The sequence below is a fragment of the Camelina sativa genome, chromosome 20 (assembly GCF_030686135.1).
Source record: "Camelina sativa cultivar CO46 ecotype springtype chromosome 20, ASM3068613v1".
NCBI lineage: Eukaryota > Viridiplantae > Streptophyta > Magnoliopsida > Brassicales > Brassicaceae > Camelina > Camelina sativa.
The window spans coordinates 5,200,072-5,225,712 of NC_141899.1; the positions used below are offsets into that span (position 1 = coordinate 5,200,072).

Below are 25,641 nucleotides of genomic sequence, written 5' to 3' on the forward strand. Positions count from 1 at the left end.
TCCAAATTTGAAAATTCATGTATTTTCCGTTATTTTCTCATATAAACAAGAAGAATATTTACCAAAAGCATTCATAAAACTTTATAGACAGGGTACCCACAAAAAGTCGGCCGAATTCAAACTTTTGGTTGCTTTGGTATTCTTGTTAAATTTACACTACTAGGTTTATGTGTGAATTATAAGATCAGACTCTTCGGTATTCTTCAAATCGATGCCATCGCAATGATATAACACGACTAACTTTCAAATAGAACAAAAAACTGACTAAATTTACAAATATAACACAAAATAAACACACTTAAAACCTGCCACAAATTTCTCACATTCAGCTGATGATTTAATATAACTTTAATCCTATCCACAACCTCTTTAGCGGGGAGTTTTTCCGTGGTTTGCTTATTTAAGTAATCGTATTGGTTTATTAATTTATAAGTACATATAATATTTGAAAATATTTATTGATTATAAAAATCAAAATACATGGATTTTGAAATAACATGTTTTATGCTTGGATTTGAATCTTTATAATTTTTATTTTAAATCACTAATAATGTTCTGAGCTGGAGTAATTTGAATTCCATACAATTGTTCTGAGCTAAATTTTTTTTTTTTTTTCATGTTTACATTTTGTATTCTTGATTCTTACTGTTTTTCGAAATGCAAAATAAATATAAAACAATAATAATACCTAGTGTAGAAAACAAGAATCTTATCATTCAAGAGCATTTTCAAATTTGATGATGAGTATACTCTTTTTGGAACACCCATTTAAGGGTAAATTAGAAAACAAATAGGCCACACCTTAGTTAAAAAAGCTAGGATGACTTTATGACAAAATCTTTTTTTGTTTTGTTTAGTAGAATATAGAATTCAAATTTTGTGTTATTGGTTTAGGATTTTATATCATTTCCTTCATAACAAAAGTCATGAAAACTCTTTCATCAAATAGAAAGATTTTGAAAGATTTTATGAAAGATTTTACAAGATTAGGAAACACAAATCAGCAAGATTTAAAATAACTTCCTAAACAATCTCTTATATCTTATAGAATCTCATTTTTACTTTCTAATTTTCTATGATTTTAAAAATCAGCAAGATTTTTAAAAACACAAAGTCATTAAAATTCTTTCTAAATCATTAAAATCTATTTGACCAACCTCTCTTGTTACTCTATCATCATGTTTTCTTATGGTATGGTGCAAAGCTATGCTATTCAAGAGCATTTTCAAATGTGATGAGTATACTCTTTTTGGAAGATCAAGTGCTGGAAGTTTTCGGGGGTAACATGATGATTCCAACATTACAAGCTTCTTCCCATCATAATATAAATCAACTACATTAATAATGTGTATTCCACTTATTGCTTTACACTAACTCGGCAACATCAGTGTTAGTTGTTTTGATTCGTACTGTTTATTGGACATAAATTTTGCAAAATATATATAAAACAATGATAAAAGAACAAGAATCTTATCATTCAGGAGCATTTTCAATGTGATGATGAGTATACTCTTTTTGGAACACCCATTTTTAACCAAAACTTATATTATTCATACATAATCTCGTGGATGGTTTCTATGTTACAACAGCCTAAGCTCAGTCCAGCTCGTAGATGTTACAATTCACCTTCTACAGTTTCTGATGTAGATGAGCAATGCCTCTGCGCTATCAGCAGCAAAGACGAATTCTGCAGAATCACCATTTCCTTTCAGATTGTGACTTTATCTTTATTTGACACTTTTGTCTTAGTATGATGCAGAATGCCAAATAATGTTCATCAAGACTAAAATTACTTGAAAGATAATTAAAGCAAATTTGAATACCTGAGTTCCAGCTACGATCATACCGTTGAGAGGATGTGCAGCACAACCTGTGACAGTTTCAGACAATGAAACAAACTTGTTACTGTGATTACACTTGTCTCTCTTCTCATTTCTCTGTGAATCCTCACTGCAAACAATATATTAGCAATATCAGGAATGTAGCCATGAAGTTTACAGAGAGCGTAAGATATATATCGGGAGTTTTCAAGAAATCCCTTACTCGTAGTCAACGTGACAAGGAGACCTGGAGCTTGGATGAAAATCAAGAACATGAATCCCTTTCTCGCTCATGGACCCAACCACATAAATCTGCAATATGAATCATATAACTTCGTATAGAATAAGCCAACTAAGATCAGAAAATCTTCACTTATGATTGTTACAAACTGCAGGGCTTACAGATGATGCTGGCAGCCATGATGGTTTCCGCAATATTAAATCAGCTGAACTGTTGGAACCATCCCTAAAGAACCAAAATCCAATACTCTTAAAGCTTCTTTTTTTCCCAATTGTTGATCAATTTAAATGCTTCTTGTTACAAATTAAGCGTGAAGTTCTTGAGTTTGCTTATTAACTTACAACCAAGCTGGAGGAGGACAATGTACATGAGTGACTTCAGATTTATATATGTCAAGAACACCGGACCTGCACTAGAGATATCCACCAAAGGAAAAATGATAAATGGTATAAAATCAACGAAACAAGATGAAAGTGATATTTTGTTTAATCGTTTTTCCAAAATGAAATGAGCTGTTATGAAAGAATGACTTACCAACCATCGTCAAGGTGAAATGCAAGTTGATGAGGAGATGATGGGTTTACATCGATGGAATGGATTTCCTTGGGAACAATTTCTGACTGTGCCTGCAAAGGATTTCAATTTGAGATTCAAACTGTTTCGAGGCCACATTACAAATTCTCATTAATAAAAACCAAAGAGGCAGAACAAGGTTGCTTGAAAGATGGCACAAACGAGATACAAAACAAAAGACAGAACTTACCTTAAGAGATGGAATCTTCTGCAGCATCGGTGCAAGATGTAGAGATGCTAAAGGCAAGTGGCTCATCTAAACATTACCAATGTTAAAACGTGATAAAAAGAATACATGTTTTGCAGAGCCAGAGAACACGAGAATGAAGGTAAATTCATGTAGATGTTACAGATGAAATATAGTAATATACTGTCATAGCCAATTCCAGCTCGCCCCTTGTAAGACTTACATCTTTGCGGCTCTGAAAAGCAGAAGAGCTTCTTCCGCCACGAAGGTCCCATATATGAATGATTCCTTCTTTACCAGCTCCAAAAATAGTCTTACATAGAGATGAAAGAAACTCAGTCTAAAACTTTGAGGCCTAACTGAATTTGAAACCAAAGTCTTACACTGCAATTTCAATGACCAGAAGAACTTTACTGGGCTTGGAGATATCTTATTTTATGATTACCTGATTATCCACATATATCTGAATACTCTTGATTGAATCATATCTGTCTGTTGAAAGTTCAATGCATGGTGACACGCCTGCTCTTCTATCCCACACATGAACCATACCAAGTGTATCTGGAGAAAATATTCTGCAATAAAGAACAAATTCAGAAAAATTGCTGAAAAAAGTAGGTACAAAAGAAGCTATAATTTTGTTTCCATCCCAGGGAGCTACAAACCTTGAATCGTCATCAGTACTAATGGCAACATCAGATAAACCTCTAAAAATTTTGCGGCCAATAATCGAGAGCTTCTGTCTAGTTTGCAATTCCTGAATCACAATTAAAACGACAACTGAAATGTGGGTGGAAAGATATGAATATTTAGCCTAAGATAGAAATACGGCGATACATCTGTGTTCATGTTTTAAATATATAAAACATAAACTGAGCTTACAAGAAGACAACCCTAAGTGATGACGATGCGGTCATATTGGTTTGAACCAGAAACAGTTGTCAAAACCCCATATAACTGATATCCATGTGATCTCAAAGTCATATGTTTTAAATCATACCTCAGTTGGTTTGGGAGACATGTAACTGATATCAAAGATAAGCACTTTATCATGTTTCCTCGATGTGCAAGCTACCTATAGGAATTTTAATTGGTCAATAAAAATGTTTTTCAAATGAAGTTTTAGAGTTAAGATGTCAGATGGGCATTGTTATTGATTATTGAGTATTGAGCACATACCTCATTCTGGTTTGAAGGATTCCATCTAGCGACATCGAAACCCAGACGAAAAGACGAATGCACAACATGCTTAGTTTCATCTTCCGCAGAACCTATTATTGACGACTCAGTAAATTACTCATTCAAAACTGTAATGAACAAAGGTACAAAAAATTGTATAAGAAGCATAATTATGAACAAACAAACTATATAAGGTATGATCCAGCAACATCATGACGATGTGAACAAACAAACTCATATAGACTCAAGTTAAAAAATTCCACTGAAAACTGATATTCAAAAAATGTGAACTTTATTCTCTGGTACAAGACACTTAAGTATACAGAGTAATTAAGACTATGAAGGTTGTTTAAGACTTTAGAGTTGCCAAAAAAAAAAACTTCACAAATATTGAGGAGTTGTGTACCATGCCAACATAGATATAAAGTTCAAAATTATAATACCAGCCACACTTGGGTGAGGGTTTGGGCATTTGGCTGCAATCTATTTGAATAATTGGAGTGAATGCTTAAAATAGAATTCATTCCAGCTCAGAACCAAAGAGAGAAGCAAAGCTTTTCAAATAAAGAGACACATGTACGTTAATAATAAAACAAAATGAGCAGAGTTCAAAGCTTCACCTGGGCCAACCTTACTCTGGCAATATAGAGTCTCAAAGTCATGCACCGTCAAGCATCCTGATTCTGTGACAGACACTATGTATATACCCTGGAAACAACACTTTTAACCTAAGAAATGGTAACAAGAAAATCCGAAGGAGTTGAAACAGAAGGCAAAAAAAACACACACACACACACAAAGACTAGAGACATCTTATCTCTCAAGAGTAAACAGACATAGATCAGAAAATGAGTAAATGAAATTGGACATCCACGGTAAACAAGACTCTAAAGGTCTTGCTGAGGGAGGACTCACCTGGTTATCAAACTCAATCCCTGCAACGCCTCGCCTAGGAACCACATAGGAAAGAGTCAGAGCGAAAGACCAATTGAAAGCTATGTAAGTGGTAGCAACAAGAGAGTCTTACATTGGAGGTGTTGAGGAATGCTGGTGGTGGATCTCCACCATCTGACATAAACAAAACTCTTAGCTCTCAGACAAAAATACTCCACAAATTAATTAAAAACAAAATTAATTTTACAAAAAAAAAAAAAAAACGTACATGGGTTCGACATGGCTCGTCGTTCACATGATAAAGATGTGAAAATTTCCCAATCTTGGCCACAAGAAACAAAATTCACCAAAAATGTCAATCTAACAAAGAGTTTAATCTCATCTCAGGATAAAGCAAAAAAATTCGAGGATAAAGTAAAACCTCCGAGTAGGAATGAGCAACGAGAGTATAGAGTTCGTGTCGGTAAGCTGACTCTAATCGTCCGTTCAATTCGATTAAAGATCGTTTCCATGGCCGCCTTCGATAGAAATTAAACAGAAGAAAACGCCAATTTTACTAACAAAGAAGATAAGGGGAGAAAAATCCCTAGTAGATCGAATTACCTGACTGTAGTTTTAGAATTTTCCGGCGACGATTCCGGCGAAACCAAGTATTTCTCCATTGATTTGCCCCTCCGACCAACTTTTAATTTTCCCGCCACAGTGAGTGTGTAAAAAGGAGGGAGACCGAGACACTAACCTAAACCCATTTATCTTTAAAAATATACTATAAGCCCATTTAGAAAAGGCCCATTTGTAAAGGCCCATTATTCGTGTCTCCTTGACTTCCAAGCTTTAGGTCTCGAAGTCGTTCGTTCTCAGCTTTCTTCTCGATCTCACGGCAGTTCTTGTTGCGGCGCTGTTCGTTCTCGTCTCAGGTATGGTGCTTCTTATCTTTCTCTTTGTGGTTTTTTTTTTTCCTACCATCTCTTTAATTTCTCTCTCTCAGTATTTAATTTCTGCCTTGATTAACCTTGAAATTTAGACCTAAATCAATCTGATTTTTAGGGTTTCTTATGATTTGATATTCATGATTTTCTGAATTTGATTTGAATGTTTTCTTATGTTTTTCCGGTTGCAGGAAAATATGTCCAGTTCAAACCAAGCTCCGGAGGATGTAGCAATCACTGAGCCACCTCCAAAAATCAGAATTTTTATAGAGAATATTGCATAGATGGTTTCCAAACTGGGCATCGAGATGGAGAGGAAGGTCTTGTTGGTTGAGAACATCAGACGACCCTTATCACGCAAATTACCAGCTCAAGCTTACTGAATACCGAGCTCGGAATCAAGAAGATGGATCAGCTCAGTATGTCCAACCTGATGCTCCAGCTACTCATGATGAGTCTGTTCGTGTTGTTATGGTCCCTCCATTATCGGCCCTGGGTTACCCTCTAGCATCTCACAGGTTTTCATTGAAACCTCCCGAAGGGCTCACGCTCTTGCAACTTGGTATCATTAAGCTCACAGCTCAGTTTGTTGCTCGGTATGGGATGGTTTTTTTGGCGGAATTGGTGAAGAGAGTGAGTACGAACCCTCAGTTTGAGTTTATGAAGGAAACTGATGGCAGGCGTGAGTATTTTACACACCTCGTTGTTGCTTATAAGAGAGTATTAAGCGAGAGTTATGCTGCTTTTATGGATACCCCCCTTAAGCGTATGGAGACCCTTCTTAAGGGTTTTTTCGATCAACTTCAATCGGATTTGCATGCATTCGTGGGTGGTGTTGACTATTTTACTCGCATGGAGAATGGAGATTCTTCTGCTTACGTGCCACCAACTGCTCAACACTTTTCAATGATGTCGTTGAACCCACCGCCACAAATGGAGCCGCCTGGTATGCCTTTAAAGTTGTCCAGTAGTTCGACGCAGAGTGATTTGCAACCGGAGCAAAACTTTTTAAACCAAGCTCCGGCGGTTGTAAGAACATTAAGCCACGTCCAGATGTCGCAATTACCATTGAGAAAACGGCACTTTTGGTTTCCATAGAGGGGTTAGAGATTGAGAGGCTGATCAGGGACTGTAATGTGGGTGTTACAAGATTCGGCTTCTTGAATCGCTCACACCCTTGTCACGCAATTTACCAGAACAAGCTTAGTGAATACCGTGAGTGTGTAGGTAATAATAATGCACTAGCCGATCACGTGACTCGTCGATCCCTGGATTGGGGTAAGGAACCCAGTGATATTGCATTAGTTAGACCTCTTGAAGGGATCACGCCCAAGGAACTTGGTATTATGAAGCTCACAGCGCTTTTTGTGGTGCGGTATAAGAGTCTTTTCTTGGTCGAATTGTTGCGGAGAGTGGAAATGAATCCTCACTTTGAGTTTATGAGGGACAGTGATGGTACCAGGTTCTGTTTTTACCTTCCGCTTATTCGTGCGTATGGGACTGTATTACTGCCGTCCCAGAAGACGAGGAAAGAGAGGACTGTGTTTACGGAGACCGTTATTAATGAGGGGGGTGGTGCGTTTACGGAGACCGTTCTTAATGGTTTTTTCGAGCTTGTGGAGATGGCTATGAATGATGTGCATACTTTTGTGGTTGGTGTTGACTATTTTGGTCTCATGGAAGAATGATAAGTCTTGTATGGGGATGATGCGACCACCACAGGCAAACACACAAAAGTTGGACGAGTACGACTTTGTGTAGAAGACCCTGTTTCTTGCGTCCTGTAATGTTTTATCCAGTCTTTGAGTTTTTTTTGTCTTAATTTTCTCTCGCCTTCATTAGTTAGTCCATACTCCATAGTTAACTAAAAAGGGGAGATACTCCATTTTTTTAGAAAATATATTGACAATGCAAAGCTAATGAATGATTCAGTTTGCGGAAAAATAAAATGAATATTTTCATCTCCTTTCTATCAAATTAAATTCGGTTTAAGAAATTATAATGGACCGATCAACATTGGAAAAACACTACTAATTGAATCCTCAGTTGTTTATAGTTATTCACAAGAGGAACTATATATCTCGTTTCTGTTGCAGCAGCACATTATTATTACCTTGTCAAACACGTCTTAGGAATCCTAATTACATTAGGCTTGTTACAAGAGGAACTATAACTCTGTTTTCTATTTTATTCTTTTTTGTTGGTATTTCTTTATGTTTTCAGTTTTCTGTCTCTTCATAGTTTTTCCCTTTTATTTTGGATTAGGAATCCTAATTACATTAGGTTTGGGTAGTGTTAACGCTTCTCTATAAATATAGACCTTCAACTCCAATGCTTGTAAATTAAGAATAACCACACCCTTCCGCTTCACGAGTTTCGTTTTACTTCCAAGATCTAGGTTTCGAAGTCGTTGGTTTCTCCACTTCCTTTCGACCACACAGCTGTTCTCGCAGCAGGGGTGTTCCTTCCCGGCTGAGGGTACGTTGCTTCTTATCTCTCCCGTCCCCAAAACCCTAAGTAGAAAGAATGTTCACTTCGACAAACCAAGCTCCGGCGGATATAGCTATCATCGAGCCACCTCCAGAGATCAGAAGCTCTGTTAAGAAAACTGCACTTTTGGTTTCCTGGAAAGTGGCGGAGATAGAGAGGAAGATCATGGCCATTAGTAAGGATACTGAAGATTTCAACTTTCTGAGGAAGTCAGATCCTTATCACGCATTTTACCAGAACATGCTTGCTGAATACCGTGCTCTGAATCAATATATAGATGGACCTGATCCTTTAGCTAACTTAAAAGGTGATGCACAACCTCGGCCACCAGCTACTCTCCCTGAAGGATTCAGTACTCAAAAGGAGCTTTCTACTGTTGACCTCACAGCCAAGTATGTGGCACGGTATGGAGTGGATTTTTGGTTACATTTGTATAGGAAAGAGCATATGAACCCTCAGTTTGAGTTTCTGACGCCAGCTGATAGCAAGTTCGAGTATTTCGATCAGGTTGCTGTTTCGTCGTCGGAATTCATAAAGCGTTCTGAAAAGCTGACTAGTGCTCGTATGGAGATTGTAATCGAGGGCTTTTTCTATTATCTTCATCGTTTAGAGGAATTGCGGATTCAGAAGGAGGGAATGGAAAAAGCTCCGGACAAGATTAAGTTGTCTGCTTCTGTTGGTGGTGGTGATGGTCGCTTTGCTCACATCAAGGACGAAGATTTGCCACTACTTAAACATCCTATGACGTGGAAGAACTTTCTATCAGAAACAGAAAGGCAGCCTGCTATGCTTCCACTGGGATCTCAGCTTGCTCTTCTTCAAGTTCAGCAGGAGCAGCAGGAGAAGTCCTAACACTGTACATCTTCTTGTGAGAACGCAGGGAGTTGCTTTTTTCAATCTCTTTTAACTCTTTCTTTGTTTAAAATAAATTGACTCAAGTTTGCTTATGACTTAACGCTGTCATCTTAAAAATCTCTTTTCTTTTAATATTATGTGATGCTTATGTTTCATGCATGCCTCCTTAAAAATTCCTACAAGCATTTTAACCCAACTGAGAGCAAAAGGTATATTATACTTTTAGCTACAACCTTTAGATTCCGAAACACCTACTTACAGTAACATCTGGCCGCTGGTACTTGTAACAGATCCACTCATAACTAACTGAATCAGTTTTAAATTTGAACATAACAGTGGATCTCTTGTTTACTTTTTAAGTCCTATTCAATGGTTTCTTTTCTTCTCAGAACTGGAACTGGAACTTGATACTTACCAGCAGACCAATACTTACTAAACCCATCTCTTATGCAAACCAGATGAATCTCTTGGAGTAGCCTGCATTGGCCTTCTAGGTTTCTTTGAATCACTTGTAGAGGAACCCCTTTTAATCCTAGTAGAGGAAGAAACTGAAACAGGCTTACGGGTAGTCGATGGACTAACTACTGAAGGCGGCTTTACAGATTTCACAAGTGACGTCGAGGATTTAGCTGGAGCTGAGTTATGGATTTGTCCCACAGCTTTGAGTTGTTCCTCCTTTATGAAATCAACTGGAGCCTCCATCACAGCTCGCTGGGGTGTGTCTACAGTAGCTTCCGAATCAGAGGATGAAGAAGTTGTAAGAAGATCCATATCATAAAGAAGATTGTCCATTCTCATTGGGAATTCATGGGTATTTGAGACTGCAGCTGAATAGGAGGACCTCCGGAGCTTAGTGAGCTGTGTGACCTGCGCATTTCACAATGTATGGAAGGTATCATATACAATGATCTACCAGGAACATTTCAGGATGAAAATCGAAAGCAAGGCTCTGGAACTTGTAAAGGTTGGTTAAGTTTTATCACCTTTTCTTCTAAAACCAGCACGTCTCTCTTGAGCTTCTTAATTATTGTCTTCTTCCTGCGAATAATCTCTTCAAGCTCCGTTTCTCGCTGTTAAAGAAAGAAGAAACATAAGTCATACGAAGAAATTTGAAGGGAGTTTGAAAAAAGTCTAGGATGCCACGGTTACTTTTGAGCCAGCTTTGGTGGTCGATTGAAGAAATGAAGTTAAGTCCTTTATTGTTGCATCTTTCTCTTGACACTCCTTTCTGAGGGAAAGCATGTCTTGGTCGAGTGAAAGATTATCAAACTGCTATACACATTAAAACCAAATGATCTGTGTCATTAGCAACAAAACCAACCAAGATCCAACACAAAGATTGTTTCACCAAAATTAACATGTTCTTAACATACATGGTTCTCTGCAGCAGAAGTGACACTGGAACACCAATCTGACATGTAAGACATACGCCTTTCCTCTGGCTCTGCGTCAATCACCAGATTTGTTGGAACTTTATCCTATACAGTAGAACCAACCAGTGAGAAGTTGAGAAACATAATCAATAGAAATAATGATACTCAGTGATTTCAATGATTGCCATCAATGTACACAGACACACACCTGTATAACAGGAGGTGATGAGTGATGATGTTGATCACATAGCCAGCAGCCACAATCCACGAAATTAATCCTCTCAGATCCAAACTTTTCTTTTAAAGTTGGTTGTAGATCATCATCATGAACTGAGACCTTGGTTCCAGTTCCTGACTGATCCTTAACAAGATTTAGCTGTTGACACAAATCGTCAAGCTTTTGTTGCATGCTTGTAAGAACCTGATCCTGAAACAAAAAAAATCCACACTTTCAGCTAAACAACACACCAACTTTACAGTAAGCATATCTCTTAAGTATTCAAACACACAAAAAGGTTGAAGACTTCATCAGTGAGACCATAGTGAAGTCAACACTTGAGATCTAGAGACATAAATTGTATGATTTAAACCATAATGTGTGAAATTCAAAAACAAGTAACGGAAATTGAAAGCATAATTGAACAAGATTATGAACTAAAAGCAAAGTGCTTTAAATTAAACAATCCGAAAAAAATGCTAAATTTTTAAAGTAAAATTGTTCAAAGTAACGAAATTTATCAAATCCCAAGTAGTTAAATTAATACGAACCCTAAGATCAACAGATTTCTGGAGCTGACGAATCAAACCATTCTTCTTAGACTCAGAGGCGGCGACACCAATGACGGCCACAATCAGGAACCTCTGGTAAGGAGTGAAGAGCTCCCACGCGAGGGTTTCGTCTCGGCTCAATCCGCCGCCGATTGACCGAGCGGAGCTTGCTTCATCGGAATTGACGAGTAGACCTTGGAGAGAGATGTAAGCTAGACGGCGAGACGATTGCAGAGGCTGGCAAGGACGACGGGTGAAGTGAGTAGAGAGAGGAGGCGGAACGAGAGAAGAGGAGAAAGGGGAGAGATGGACTGAAGCGGGCGGAATTGGGTAAGACCCGGGATCCGGATCTGAACCGGGTTCATCCATGGGAGAAGATGAGGAGGAATCAACGAGGTTTGAGAGATTTTCAATTTTGAGACTTTTTTTTTTTTTTGGGGGTTTTGGAAGTTTCTGTGATTTCAAAAGTTGAGATTTTTTTTTCCCCCCCGTAAGGAAGGTGAAGCGATTCAAGGGTTAACGTTGAGTGTGTGTGTGTGAGCATCATCATCATCATCATCTCCTTGTCCCTGCCTGGGTCTACTTTACTACACCTTTTTGTTTTGTTTTGTTATTTGAGTATATCAATCTCTGTCTGTGTAAGCCACGTATGTTTGTTTACTCTTATTTGGTTAAATCACCTTTTTAGTGTCTAGTAATTTTTCTATTACAGTTTTGATTTTTAAACTGTAGAAAAAATTACCAATTGAACTTTGATTTTATCCAAAAGCATGTGTACTATGTTTCTTCTAATCATCTTTTTTTTTTTTTTATATTGTTTTCAATCACGGTTAATCGAATAGTTTCATGTCGAAATTCAAACATGGATCATGGATGATGGATTTGTCCGAAAATATTTGTGACAGTCTGAAAATTCTGGCTTTTCCTCTAGTTAATAATTAGTGGATCTATCACAGTTTAAGAATGATATCAGCTCAACATATATATTAGAACGGTTCACTTCTGATCCCAACTTTATGCGGCTGTCCTTAAGATTTGCATACCAAGTGCAAAAAGAAGAACGTTTCACACTTCTCCTTTTATTTGGGTGTTTTCTTCAGATGTCTTCTTGTTTATCTGCCTTGATTATCAAACCATCATCAATGAGATTCCTCGAACCATTACAGATTATGAATTTAGGATATAAGTTGTGGCCACTTCAAGGCAATGTTTAGAAATCTGGACGGACCACGCTCGTCAGATCAGTAAAGCCGCGGATACATGCACCCAATAATTTCGTCTGTACAGACTTTCAAAACCAATACATGCATCATGAAAGCATCTTTTAAAATCCAAAGCTCCTTACATGTATTTCAAAACAGCTTGGTTAGTAAGTGTAAAACTTTAACAATATGTAACTTTATTTAATGTATTTCTTGTTTTTGTATATTGTAGTCTGACGTTAAGTTTCATTCAAATTTCAATTAGTTTAATTTCGTAGTAATGTTTTCAAATTGTTTAATTACATTTTTCAGAGTACATCACTACATCAGTTTGTGTCTTTACCGTCAAGATAAATACAATTTGTCAAGTGGCTTTTATTGTAGTCAAATAATAGCCTAAAATAAACCAGAAGTTGTGTATATATGTTCAATTAATTAGGGGTACTTAACCCATAACATAGTTTAGTTAAGTGGGCCTGTGTCCAATATTGGTGATGAACTGTGCATGGGTCGTGTCTTTCATAAGAATGAAAGATATATAGATATTACCATAACTCCATAAGTTTTACAACTGTGTTTTTAGCTGTAAATTAACCTTCATTTGAATATATCACACACTATAAGCAACTCTGTATTAGTTGGTAATCTGCAACTCTGTATTAGTTGATAATCTGCAACTCTGCAAGGGTGTGAATGAACTATAGTTTTTTGAGATGGAATCAGTCTAAATGCATCTTGATTGAAGATCTCTATGATCTGTCATTGAACACACATTTCACATTTCGAAGAGCAAGGACGGACACTGTGAAAGTTTCTGATAGATGACTCTATAACACAAAACAAAATGAACACACTCAGATCTAGATTACAAAATGAACACACTCAGATCTAGATTAGTACAATTAATGGAGGATTTTGGGAGAACAGTGAAAACTAAACGGCATAGCTTCTCTATTGTGTGAAAGAAGAAAGAGAAAGAAGAGAGAGAAACTCGAATTGAGCCCTTTTAGAAACCAATTTGAAGTAGAGAAAGAAGAATTTAAAAAAATCTTCACTTGGAATAATAATTAAACATTTTCTAAAGGTGCCAAAAATTTATAACGTGATCAAAGTGGTGTCAAGTGCATAATCCATAAAACGTCCTTAATAAGTTGTCTTTTAAAAGAAGAGCACAACAAGTAAGTACTATATTTATCTCAAACCAACTAAAACAAACATATTAACCTTAGCAAAGTCCAAAACATAATTCTAAAAGAAGAGACGGATTGAGGTAGAAGCAATGACACCTACGGAAGCGAAAATCATGAGACTGATCCCAAGTACCTCGCCATTTAGCTTGCGGATAGCTACTTGTGCCTGAAATAATCATCAAATGTTATGTTCAAATAAACAAATAGTGGAAAAACAATATATATATATATATATATATGTGTATAAACAAGGTTAAGATCATACCTCCTTTAGCTGATTATGTACAACCCTCAAATTTTCGCTGTAAAGTAAGAAAAAAATTAGTTTAGAATTACTTAAAACAAATTCTGAAAATTCAAAAAAAAAAAAAAAAAAAAAAGTAAGCACCTATAATTCATTGCCGCTCTGTAGATCTCACGCTGTTGAGATTTTTGAATCTCATCAAACTCCTTAAACTTTTTATTCAGATCATCTTCGTATTCCTTTCTCCAGCTTGAAAGATTTGCGTTTCCTTCACCATTACGCTTTCCGATGGCCTCATTAATCTCCTTCTCGAAATCCACTGTTGAAAACTGGCAGACGATCAATCAAGCCGGAACGAAAACCTCGAGGCTTGGTTACTGAAACCGCCGACCGAGTCGCAAATAGAGCCCGGCGCGATGCCATCGGTCTTTTTATAATTATATGAGTATACTATAATTCGACTTTGTAATTTTGGTTGTTTTATCTCTATATCATTTAACATTTTTGTATTTATAGTTGTGCAAGTGGATTAAAATGGTAGAGTGTTTTTTTTGTAAAGTTTGATTTATATCAATTGTTTCTTATTAGTATGGATCAAAAATCTATATATTAATATATTAGCTACTGAAAAACACTTTAGTGAAGAAGTATTTTTTTTTAACAATTTGTGTCAGTTCCGGCCCCAAATTTTTAAAAAAATTAAAGTTATTATCAACAGTTTAATCACTTGGCTTTCAAACACATTCAAATAAGTTATTATTTTTTTAGAGAATAGATTAATTAAATATAAAATATTTAATGCTAATGGGTGTTGGTCCGATACTTTGAAAATTTGAATTGGAGAAAATTTCTTAAGTTAGATTCCAAATTTGATATTATTTAAAATAAAAAATAATTGTAAAATTAATGTTAATGGCATGATTGTAAATAAGTTCCAACTCTAGGGTTTATTTCATAAATTTCTCCAAAAATGTATATATAGATTATATAGTAGTGTAGATTTCTTGATGGATTGTGTTTGCTGATAAGTTAATAGTAAATTTTGACCAATACATTTTGTTCAATACTTTTTCTTAGGAAAGCTAGAAAGAAAGGTGGAAGCTATCATGTTACAGAGATATATAATATTAACAAGGGTTAGATTTTAGTTGAGTCATCTCATCATCATGGCACTTCACTTACCACTTTCTTACTTTCTTTCTTGAGAATCAAGCAATCTCTCTGTTCAGTTCCTCGTAAGTCGTAACAAACGAACGTACCCGAAAAATTGATTATCTCATACATTTTTCACTACTTTTACATGTAATTATGTAAACTTCATTAGCTTTAGATGGTAACAATTAAGGGTAGGTTTTTGGTGGTTTTATTAAAAATGTAATCAATATTGTCCAAATCGATCACCTAGATGAGGCGGAAAAATTGAGGCTAAATTATATCTAGCTACTAGACACTTGTTAATTCACTACTAGTGAAAAAATTACTAGACACTTGTTACTCTATTTGGTTAATTCACTTTTTTTAAGTGTCTAGTAATTTTTTCACTAGTGATTTCTATAACTGATTTGATTTTGAAAGATTTTTTTAACTATAGAAATTATTTACCATGTTTTCTTCTAATCATCTTTTTATTGTTTCAGGCTTAATCGAATAGTTTTGTGTCGAAATCCATTAGACTCTGTCCAAAAACATTTGTGCAAATCTAAATTTTCTGGCTTTCCTCTAGTCAATTAGAATTAGTGATCTATCACAGTTTAAGAATGATATCAGCTCAAATTAGATTTCAGACGGTTCGCCTAACTCGACTCTGATCCCAACATTATGGGGCTGATCTTAAGATTTGCATGGCACGTCAAACTTGACCTTTATGCGCATCTCTTTTTGTCCTTGGTTTACGGAAACTACATCTTAGTTCTCTTGACTGGGTATTTTTATTGAAACTTTAGCCAAAAGACAGTTTTGAAGACATTATCTGAAGCATTATAACACGATTACATGCAGTGCCGGCTTAACAGGGAGGGCAGGCAGTGCGACCGCCCCGGGTACATAAATTAAAGAGGTATATACGTATAAGAAAAGGGGCACACAAAAAAAATTTTAAGTTAAAAATGTACAAAAAAAAATTTTGTAAGCTAGAAAGGGGCACAAAAAAAATTTGTAAGCTAAAAGATATACCAAAAAAAAATTTTGTAAGCTAAAAAGAGGTACAAAAAAAAAATTTGTAAGTTAAATAGGCACAAAAAAAAAACTTTGTAAGCTAGAAAGAGACACAAAAAAAAATTTATAAACTAGAAAAGGACACAAAAAAAAATTATATGAACCAAAACCTAAAAAAAATCAGTAAATTTTTCTATAGGTTAAGGGGCATTTTTTTTTAGTTTGCCCAGGGACATGTAATATGTTTAAGCCGGCACTGATTACATGTGACGTCTTATTAGTGTTATATTCTCCAGTGATATTGAGGGGCATGTAATATGTTTAAGCCGGCACTAATTACATGTGACGTCTTATTAGTGTTATATTCTCCAGTGATATTGATGTAGACACGTGCTATGTCCTAGTCTATGGGAAATCCGGAAATCGAACTTTATTTTTTGTTTTTCTTCGTTTTCTCAACTATTAAAAGTCGTCTGTTGTTGACTCCCCTGCATACTACCTACATTTTGAGTGTTAGTTAACTTAGTTTACATATCTTTCCCGCGAATTTCTCATATTTTTACACGTCAACCGACAAATTTAGATTACACAATTACCGGCAAAAAGTAATGATATGTAGATCATTTCATAAACTTGTATAATGATTGTTTTCATAATCCATGTTAGTATTTCCAATCGACTTGAAGATGAATCATTTTTTAAAAAGTTCTGAAATGCATTAGACGGCAAACGAACGTCAAGCACATGCGGGCACATGAGTTGTCTTTTGAATAATCAAAGCCATTAATGTCTTCGTTCTGACTTGACACTTCCTTCTAAATCTCTTGGTACAATTAAACAACTGCCAAATCTCTGAATCACGTTTACTCTAGCTGTCTCCAAACCTGTCATATTTCTAGGGCCGACCATGAATTTTGAGAAACCTCAAGGGTTATCTAATTCTCAAGGGAAATAACTAAATGTCAAACTAGTCGTTGAATTAAGAAGCTGAATCGAGACAAACATAATCTCACCAGATGAAAACTTTTAATCTACTATATTATTGTTTCTCTTTGACGAAACAAAACAAACAGTTTAATGTCTAGCTTTCCTCTCGGATTTATTCACGATAAAAACGAACAAGACCAAAAGACCTTACATACTGTATTTGCGTTGTTGCTCGTCGGATTGTGTCATTAATTAGCAACGAAACAAAGTAATAGACTAATTACGCCCCGTAAAATGACGATCAAAATAACGATCAAAATTCAAAAGTAAATTATGGTTCGTAGGGAGTGGCAATGTGAGCAGCGTGGAGACGATTTGTAACAATGGTTAGGGACCTTGGGGTTGTGTCATATTGACAAATTGCATGTGAAAAAAGAAGAACAACTAAAATACTAAAAGTTAACAAAACAATTTACTTATAAATTATTGACTCAAACGTTAAAAAAGGGGATCCAATAATATACATTTATTGCATGGGGTTGATATTGTTTATGTGCTAATTCCTATTAAGGACAAAGATCACATGCTCATCAACAACGATAAGGTCAGTGAATTGACAGTATATTAAATCATGCATCTATACATAAATGAAAACTAGTAGCTAGTAACTCTAGTCCAGCCAAAAGTACAGTAGTGTGGACAAAATACGAAACCAAGATGATATCAACTGTTGTAGCTTAAGCCACTTGAATGTTGTCTTCATTATTGGGTCCAAAAATTTCAATGTAGCTAGAGACAAGAAAAATAAATATTAATAGATGCATTGCCACGATTATTAATTTTATCTCGTTTTTTCAATTATCTAGGTAGTATATAGGTAAATCTGTTATTCTTAATTTCTTATATTCCAGTACGTATCAGAATCGGATCGTCCAGACCAGACCCCGGAGAGTCGAACCGAGAACATGCCCAGGCCTGATGACATGGATAGTACAACCAGGCGACAGAAACAAACAAAACCATGTTATGAGTAATGAAATAAATAATGATCCAATCTTGACACCAAACCCCCAAACAAAAAAAATCTGATAATAATGAAAATTAAGAAGCATGCAAAGTATGTGACGTGGCAATAGATGAGAAGGTTCAACGAAGCAAAGGGCTTAAACAAAAAAAAGGTAATATTTCGTCGTCTTCACGCACATCAATATGTGACTATAAATAAACACCATATACTGTAGTTAAGTCACACTTCCATGTCAACGTGCTTCAACCTATGTAAAGCTCATAATTATTAAACACATCATCACACAAAAATGGATACGAACAAGTCATTAGTGATCCTGTTCGTGTTGCTCCTCGCCGCCACGACGGTTCAATCTTGCTTTCCCACCGATCGAGCTGCGCTTCTAGAGTTCCGAGCAAAGCTCAACGAGCCATACATTGGCGTTTTCAACACGTGGAAAGGTCAAGACTGCTGCAAGGGCTGGTATGGTGTGAGCTGCGACCCAAACACCGGACGAGTCGCCGGCATTACACTCCGAGGTGAATCCGAAGACCCCATTTTCCAAAAGGCCAAACGGAGCGGGCTAATGACCGGATCCATCTCGCCGGCGATATGTAAACTCACTCGACTCTCCGGCATCATCATCGCCGACTGGAAGGGAATCTCCGGCGGGATTCCTAGTTGCATTGCGAAACTCCCGTTCTTGAGACATATAGATCTCGTCGGAAACAAAATCTCCGGCGTGATTCCGGCGAATATCGGGATGTTACTGAGGCTTAAGGTGTTGAACCTCGCCGACAATCAAATCTCCGGCGTGATTCCTCCGTCGATCACGAGGTTAACGAGTTTAGCTCACCTGGATCTCAGGAACAACAATATCTCGGGAGTCATACCGCGAGATATCGGACGTTTGAAGATGCTGAGTCGTGTGTTACTAAGCGGTAACAAAATCTCGGGTCAAATACCCGAATCTTTGACCCGGATCTACCGGCTCGCGGATCTTGAAATCTCGATGAACCGGCTCACCGGTTCAATCCCGGTTTCGTTTGGTAAAATGTCGGTTCTCGCTACGCTTAACCTCGACGGGAACTTGATCTCCGGCGAGATTCCGGGGACTCTGATGACGTCGTCGATCTCGAATTTGAATCTGAGCGGGAATCTCATAACCGGACGGATACCGAACACGTTCGGACCGAGGTCGTACTTCACGGTGCTGGATCTTGCGAACAACCGTCTCCAAGGATCGATTCCGGCGAGTATCACGGCGGCTTCGTTTATCGGCCACCTTGACGTGAGCCATAACCATCTGTGTGGGAAGATGCCGGCGGGATCTCCTTTTGATCATCTTGATGCGACGTCGTTCGCTTACAACACGTGTCTTTGTGGAAAGCCTCTTGGGATCTGTAAGAAATAATTAAATTAACAAGATTTGGGAAGAATCAAATAGTCTGATTATGATTTATTTATGAATATTATTATAATTTCCCGTTATCATGTAACTAGCAGTTTGAAAGAGGCAAAAAAAAAAAAAACAATATTTATATTTGGTTAGTGTTTTCTTTTGTCTATCTGCCTTGATTATCAAACCATCATCAATGAGATTCCTCGAACCATTATATAGATTATAAATTTAGGATAAACTATTAAGTTGTGGCCACTTCAAGGCAATATTTAGAAATCTGGACCGACCACGCTCGTCAGATCAGTAAAGCCGCGGATACATGCATTTCGTCTGTATAAACTTTCAAAACCAATATTTTTACGACATGATCGGTATCTATCTATGCATCATGAATGCGTCTTTTAAATCCAAAGCTCCTTACATGTATTTCAAAACAGCTTGGTTAGTAAGTGTAAAACTTTGACGATATGTATTTCTTGTTTTTGTATATTAATATTGTAGTCTGACGTTTAAGTTTCATTCAAATTTCAATTAGTTTAATTTCGTAGTAATGTTTTCAAATAGTTTAATTTACATTTTTCTGAGTACATCACTACATCAGTTTGTGTCTTTACCGTCAAGATAATACTATTTGTCAAGTAGCTTTTACTGTGGTCAAATAATAGCCTAATAGATTAAGACCCGTGCTAGAGCACGAGTTGAAATTCATTTTATTTATATTATATTTTTTATATAAAATAGAATTTATATTATTGTTTTTAAAAGTTTTGTTTCGATAAAACATTATGCAATAAAATGATATGCTAAATATGAAGACTTGAAAAAAAAACACATATTTTGTAAGTTGTATATTATTAATGATTCTAGATAAGTACTCGTGCTATAACACTGATTAAATTTTATTTCGTAATCTATCTTGTAACTCACTATTTAACTTTTAACTAATCAATCTATCAATTTCGTAATCTATCTTTTGTTAACGTTGTGATATATCGATAAAATCTGTGGAAAATAAAATTGTAATATTGTGTTTAAAGATTTTCGGAAACAACGTGATATAATACAAAAATCTTCCAAAAGTACAGTTTGGAATATCCATGATTTTATTTGTTACCATTAATATATCAATTATCAATCTGGAATATCCTAATATTTAGGTATAACTATTAATATTAATATATGCATTAATCTATAACCTATCTATAACTCATTTGTAACTATTTATTAAAAATATAAAGTCTACAAAAACTATGTTTTATACTTTCCTTTTATTAAAAAGGGGTAAAATAAACCAGAAGTTGTGTATATGTTCAATTAATTAGGGGTACTTAACCCAAAACATAGTTTAGTTAAGTGGTTTGGTGGGCCTGTGTCCAATGTCTGTTGTGAACCGTGCATGGGTTGTGTCTTTCATAAGAGTGAAAGTTATATAGATATTAGGAAAAAAGATGGCTAGCTACACGAAGTATTCCAGAAAGCATGGTCACACATGCTAAGTATATTATTGTATACTCAACTACACGAAGTATATGTATTACATGACCACATGCATGAACTATATGACGTTATGTGGTCAGCACCATAGACATATAATCCAGTATACCGGTCAACTGACTCCGGCGAAGACCGACGTTGACTCCAGCGTTGACCAACATTACAAAAAAAAATATTCTAAATTTTTTTAAATTTTGTTTTTAAAATAATAAATTATTATACTCTAATATATTTATGGTATATTTATATATTATACTCTAATATATTTATGGTATAAATTATTATACTCTAATAATAAATATATATTTTTAAAAATAATAAAATCATTTATGGTTTTTCATGATTAAAAGACATATTCTATTCAATATCCAAATAATTTTTTATATATCTCTAATATATTCATTCTTTTTTGGTAAAATATATTCATTCTTATAATTAGTTATTTTTTTTTTCAAGCTAAAGTAAATAGTTGAATAAATATCATTTATAATTATTTTCAAGATATAAAAAATCATTTATAATTATTTTCAAGATATAAAATCATTGATAATTATTTTCAAGATACAAAAATCATTTATAATTATTTTCAAGATAAATATATATATATATATATATATATATATATATATATATATATATATATATATATATATATAAAGCTCTGGTAATCAGATTATTGAAATATTACAAAATCAATAAAATTAAATTCAAATACTTTCATTAGAAAATAATATGAAAAGATTAAGTATATGACTCTTTACTCTAAATTTTGCATGGTAAATGTTATACAAAATTTTAGATACTCTTAACTTTAAAATTTACAACTCAAAATAACATATAAACAACAACAACAAAAATTCACAATATTTACTTTTAATATATAAAAGATAAAGATATAAAAAACCATTTTAGCAAAACAATGTATTTGATATAAGGGTATGTTTTGAAAAATGTATAGAATAAGAGTATTTTTGCAAATGCCTTTATATTATATCTTGAAAAGAATGAAAGTAGTAATGAAAGTAAAGAGTCATATAATCAATCTTTTGCATATTGAATAGAGTAAACGACAAGAAAACAATTGTTTACACTAATAAAGAGTATTTTGAAGAGTAAATTTTAAAGTAAAGAGTATCTAAAATTTTGTATAACATTTACCATGCAAAATTTAGAGTAAAGAGTCATATACTTAATCTTTTGCATATTATTTTCTAATGAAAGTAGTTGAATTTGATTTTATTGATTTTGTAATATTTCAATAATCTGATTATCAGAGCTTTATATATATATATCTCTTGAAAATAATTATAAATGATTTTTATATCTTGAAAATAATTATCAATGATTTTTTATCTTGAAAATAATTATAATTGATTTTTTATATCTTGAAACTAATTATAAATAATTTTTATTTAACTATTTACTTTAGCTTGAAAAATAAAAAGTAACTAATTATAAGAATGAATATATTTTACCAAAAAAGAATGAATATATTAGAGATATATAAAAAATATTTGGATATTGAATAGAATATGTCTTTTAATCATGAAAAACCATAAATGATTTTATTATTATTTTAAAAAATATATGTTATATTAGAGTATAATAATTTATACCATAAATATATTAGAGTATAATATATAAATATACCATAAATATATTAGAGTATAATAATTTATTATTTTAAAACAAAATTTTAAAAAATTTAGAATATTTTTTTTTTGTCATGTTGGTCAACGCTGGAGTCAACACCGGTCTTCGCCGGAGTCAGTTGACCGGTGTACTGAATTATATGTCTATGGTGATGACCGCATAACGTCATATAGTTCATGCATGTGGTCATGTAATACATATAATTTGTGTAGTTGAATATACAATAGTATACTTGGCATGTGTGACCATGCTTTCTCAGATACTTCGTGTAGCTAGCCATCTTTTTTCCTAGATATTACTATCACTCCATAAGTTTCACAACTGTGTTTTAGCTGTAAATTAATCTTCATTTGAATATGTCTCACACTTTAAGCAATTCTGTATTAGTTGATAATCTGCAAAGGGTGAAACAAGAAAAAGGTGACACAAGAAAAGGTGACACATTCGCCCTCTTGGAAGTGGTGTCAACCACAACGTAATGGCAAGACCAAATCCATAAAACGTCCTTCATAAGTCTGTCTTTTAAAAGAAGAGCACACACAACAAGCAAGTACTATTATCTCAAACGAACTAGAACAAACCCCTGGTTTAAAAATCGTTAGGCGCTAGTCGAGCGGTGAGGGTGGGCCTAGCGCCTAGGAGAGAAATCGGAGATTTTACAGGGATTAATCGGGGACTAGTTTTTAATAATTATTTTATTTTATATTTTATATAATATAGATATAATGTAAAATATAAATTGTTATGTAGTAAATTTTATTATAGTACAAATTTTAGTTAAAACAAAAGTTGAAAAATATACTAAGGTAACTAATTTGTATATTAGTTATATTAAGTTACTTCATTTGTAGTCAATATTAAGAACACTTCGTGTGCACACGTATAAAATATGAGTTTTAATGTTATTTAATAATTCTTTTTTGTTGAAAACCAATGAAGGCAAGACATGTATTTGCTGTATCCCACATCGGCCGTGAGAGAAATGATAACTGGAACTATATAAATGAAGTAACTGAGTCTTAAATTCTCAATTCTTCGGTGGCAATAAAACTGGGCTTGGTATATTGACTACCTAAGACCCATTTAGCCCAACAATTTTTTTAAAAAATCGGTTTAATGTCCGATTTAATCAATTAAGCGGATGATAAATCGGTTACCGATTAGTTTGAACGATTTGAGAAAATCGACGCGGGTGTGCTCTGATCAGCGCATATGCGGCCGTTTAATCCGCTAGGCGCCCGATTTTTAGAACAGGGGAACAAACATATTAATTAAGGGTGTCTAAATAGATCAAGATTAATGAGCCAACTCAATTCAACTCAACTCATGAATTCTAATGAGTTAGAATTTTTTTACCCTAATGAGTTAATGGGTTAAATAAATTCATGATTAAATGAGTTCATGAATCAAATTAGTTTGGTTATAATGGATTTATGAGTTAACCACTAACCAATCAATTTTTTCATTATCAACCTAATATCATCAACATCATTATCATCACACCAACATCATGATCATAATACCAACATCATCAGACTATCATCATCATCTTACCATTATCATATCAACATCATCATACTACCATCTTGTAACCATCATCATCATCATCATCAACATTGTCATATTATCATCATCATCATATCAAAATAATCATATTAACATCACCATTATTATATTACTACAATTTTCCCGCCAAAATTTTGAACTTATAATTTTCTCGCCAAAAACGTAAACCCCTAATTTTCTCGTCAAAATGTAAATCTGTAATTTTCCTGCCAAAATGTAAATCTGCAATTTTCCCTTCAAAAATGCAAAACCGGATTTCTTCCGTAATTTTCCATTAAAATTTATGTGATGGTGATAATGATGATAGTGAAAATGATGATAAAAATTAATTATAATTATTTTATATTAAAATTAATTAATTTATATTGTAGTAGGTCAACTCAATTATTCATCTAACTCATTTAACTAAATGAATTGATGGATTGATCTAACTCAATTGTTGAGTTAAATCATAAACTCATTTAACTTTTTACTCATTCGGTAATGAGTTGAGTTGAGTTAGGTTAACTATTTTGACATCCCTAAATTATTAACCCAATAGTCTAAAATAACAAAGTACTATTATATCAAACAACTAGAAAAAACATATTAACCAAAATAGTCTAAAATAGCGAAGTCCAAAACAAGTAAAATTCATGAGCATTAGGTCATGTGGCTCAAGCAGGAGCTTCGCGTTTGTCACTGCCTTGAGGAGGTCTTCTTCGTAGGTCTTGTCCATGTCGATGCTAAGAACAATTTTCTGTCTTCCAACGAAACGAAAATTTGGCGTATTGTTGTAAAAAACAGTCACCCTTAAAACATCGCCAACACGGTGCCTATACAGACCTGTAAAACATGTCAGAACATATACTTTTGATACACACACACATATTAAAAAACAGTTGAAACGTCCATTTTTGTTAAACAAGAAACTTTGCAAAAAATTAGAAAAAGACATTTATTTTGAAATGTAGAGAGTAAACATGAAAATGGCTAACCAGATAAAGTTGTGACAACAGGTTCATAATCATGGTCGACTTTAACATATCAACACTTGTACAAATTCAGGTCTCAAGGAATCTGTTCAGATGGACAAAAGAGGTTAGCTATGAACACTGATGGGTCGATCACATATGAGATTTGACGACTCTCCATTATTAGCGATACGGTCGATATAAGGCCTAAAATCTTCGTAGGTCACAACGGGCAGGTTCTTCTTGAAGCTTTGCTTATCGACTTGACCGTTGAGGAATCCTTCTAAGGTACTCGGTTTGAGCATTACGTGAAAGTGTTGCTTCCAATACGGAATCTTGAATCTGCCTTACGTTGGTGATCACATGCTCAAAAAGAGACAAGCAAGCTTCTGGGTTTGTTGGGTCGAACCTTGGTAACATGATTGATTGTCTGCTACAAAAAGCTAGCAAAACCTTAATTCTATGTCTTTATTACGAAATTGCTTACAAAAGAGTGAAAAAAAAAAAAAGACCCTTGTTATGGCGAGGTGGATGAGCTCTG

General features: G+C 34.6%; 4 protein-coding genes across 6 annotated transcripts; 2 read left to right on the forward strand and 2 right to left on the reverse strand.

The window, feature by feature from the left end:
• Positions 1-1,412: 1,412 nt before the first annotated feature.
• On the reverse strand, positions 1,413-5,616 carry LOC104769500 (uncharacterized). Of its 2 annotated transcripts, none has more exons than XR_015592648.1 (18): positions 5,498-5,616; positions 5,316-5,412; positions 5,163-5,216; positions 5,028-5,068; positions 4,916-4,949; positions 4,621-4,708; positions 4,001-4,092; positions 3,822-3,896; positions 3,487-3,578; positions 3,267-3,396; positions 3,045-3,134; positions 2,825-2,890; positions 2,596-2,687; positions 2,403-2,473; positions 2,223-2,286; positions 2,044-2,132; positions 1,824-1,950; positions 1,413-1,687 (listed from the first exon to the last, which is right to left on the reverse strand). XR_015592648.1 is itself a non-coding variant. In XM_010493725.3 (18 exons), exons 1-18 carry the CDS (start codon positions 5,554-5,556, stop codon positions 1,616-1,618), a joined length of 1,428 nt encoding a protein of 475 aa, XP_010492027.2. In that variant the 5' UTR covers positions 5,557-5,616; the 3' UTR covers positions 1,413-1,615. The 2 variants fall into 2 exon arrangements, 1 of the variants encoding a protein (XP_010492027.2); XM_010493725.3 differs by having other exon boundaries at positions 2,403-2,468.
• A 2,622-nt stretch (positions 5,617-8,238) lies between these two features.
• LOC104772232 (putative splicing factor 3A subunit 1) lies at positions 8,239-9,315 on the forward strand. Its single transcript, XM_010496869.2, has one exon. The coding sequence runs from the start codon at positions 8,350-8,352 to the stop codon at positions 9,163-9,165; it is 816 nt and encodes a 271-aa protein (XP_010495171.1). The 5' UTR covers positions 8,239-8,349; the 3' UTR covers positions 9,166-9,315.
• A 38-nt stretch (positions 9,316-9,353) lies between these two features.
• LOC104769501 (uncharacterized) lies at positions 9,354-11,931 on the reverse strand. 2 transcript variants are annotated; one of them, XM_010493727.3, is made up of 6 exons: positions 11,310-11,931; positions 10,750-10,968; positions 10,542-10,646; positions 10,318-10,437; positions 10,152-10,238; positions 9,354-10,035 (listed from the first exon to the last, which is right to left on the reverse strand). In XM_010493727.3, exons 1-6 carry the CDS (start codon positions 11,676-11,678, stop codon positions 9,601-9,603), a joined length of 1,335 nt encoding a protein of 444 aa, XP_010492029.2. In that variant the 5' UTR covers positions 11,679-11,931; the 3' UTR covers positions 9,354-9,600. The 2 variants fall into 2 exon arrangements, with proteins under 2 accessions (XP_010492029.2, XP_010492028.2); XM_010493726.3 differs by having other exon boundaries at positions 10,318-10,440; positions 11,310-11,900.
• Positions 11,932-18,088: 6,157 nt separating this feature from the next.
• On the forward strand, positions 18,089-19,575 carry LOC104769503 (uncharacterized). Its single transcript, XM_010493728.3, has one exon. It carries the CDS (start codon positions 18,343-18,345, stop codon positions 19,444-19,446), a length of 1,104 nt encoding a protein of 367 aa, XP_010492030.1. The 5' UTR covers positions 18,089-18,342; the 3' UTR covers positions 19,447-19,575.
• The last annotated feature ends 6,066 nt before the right edge of the window (positions 19,576-25,641 follow it).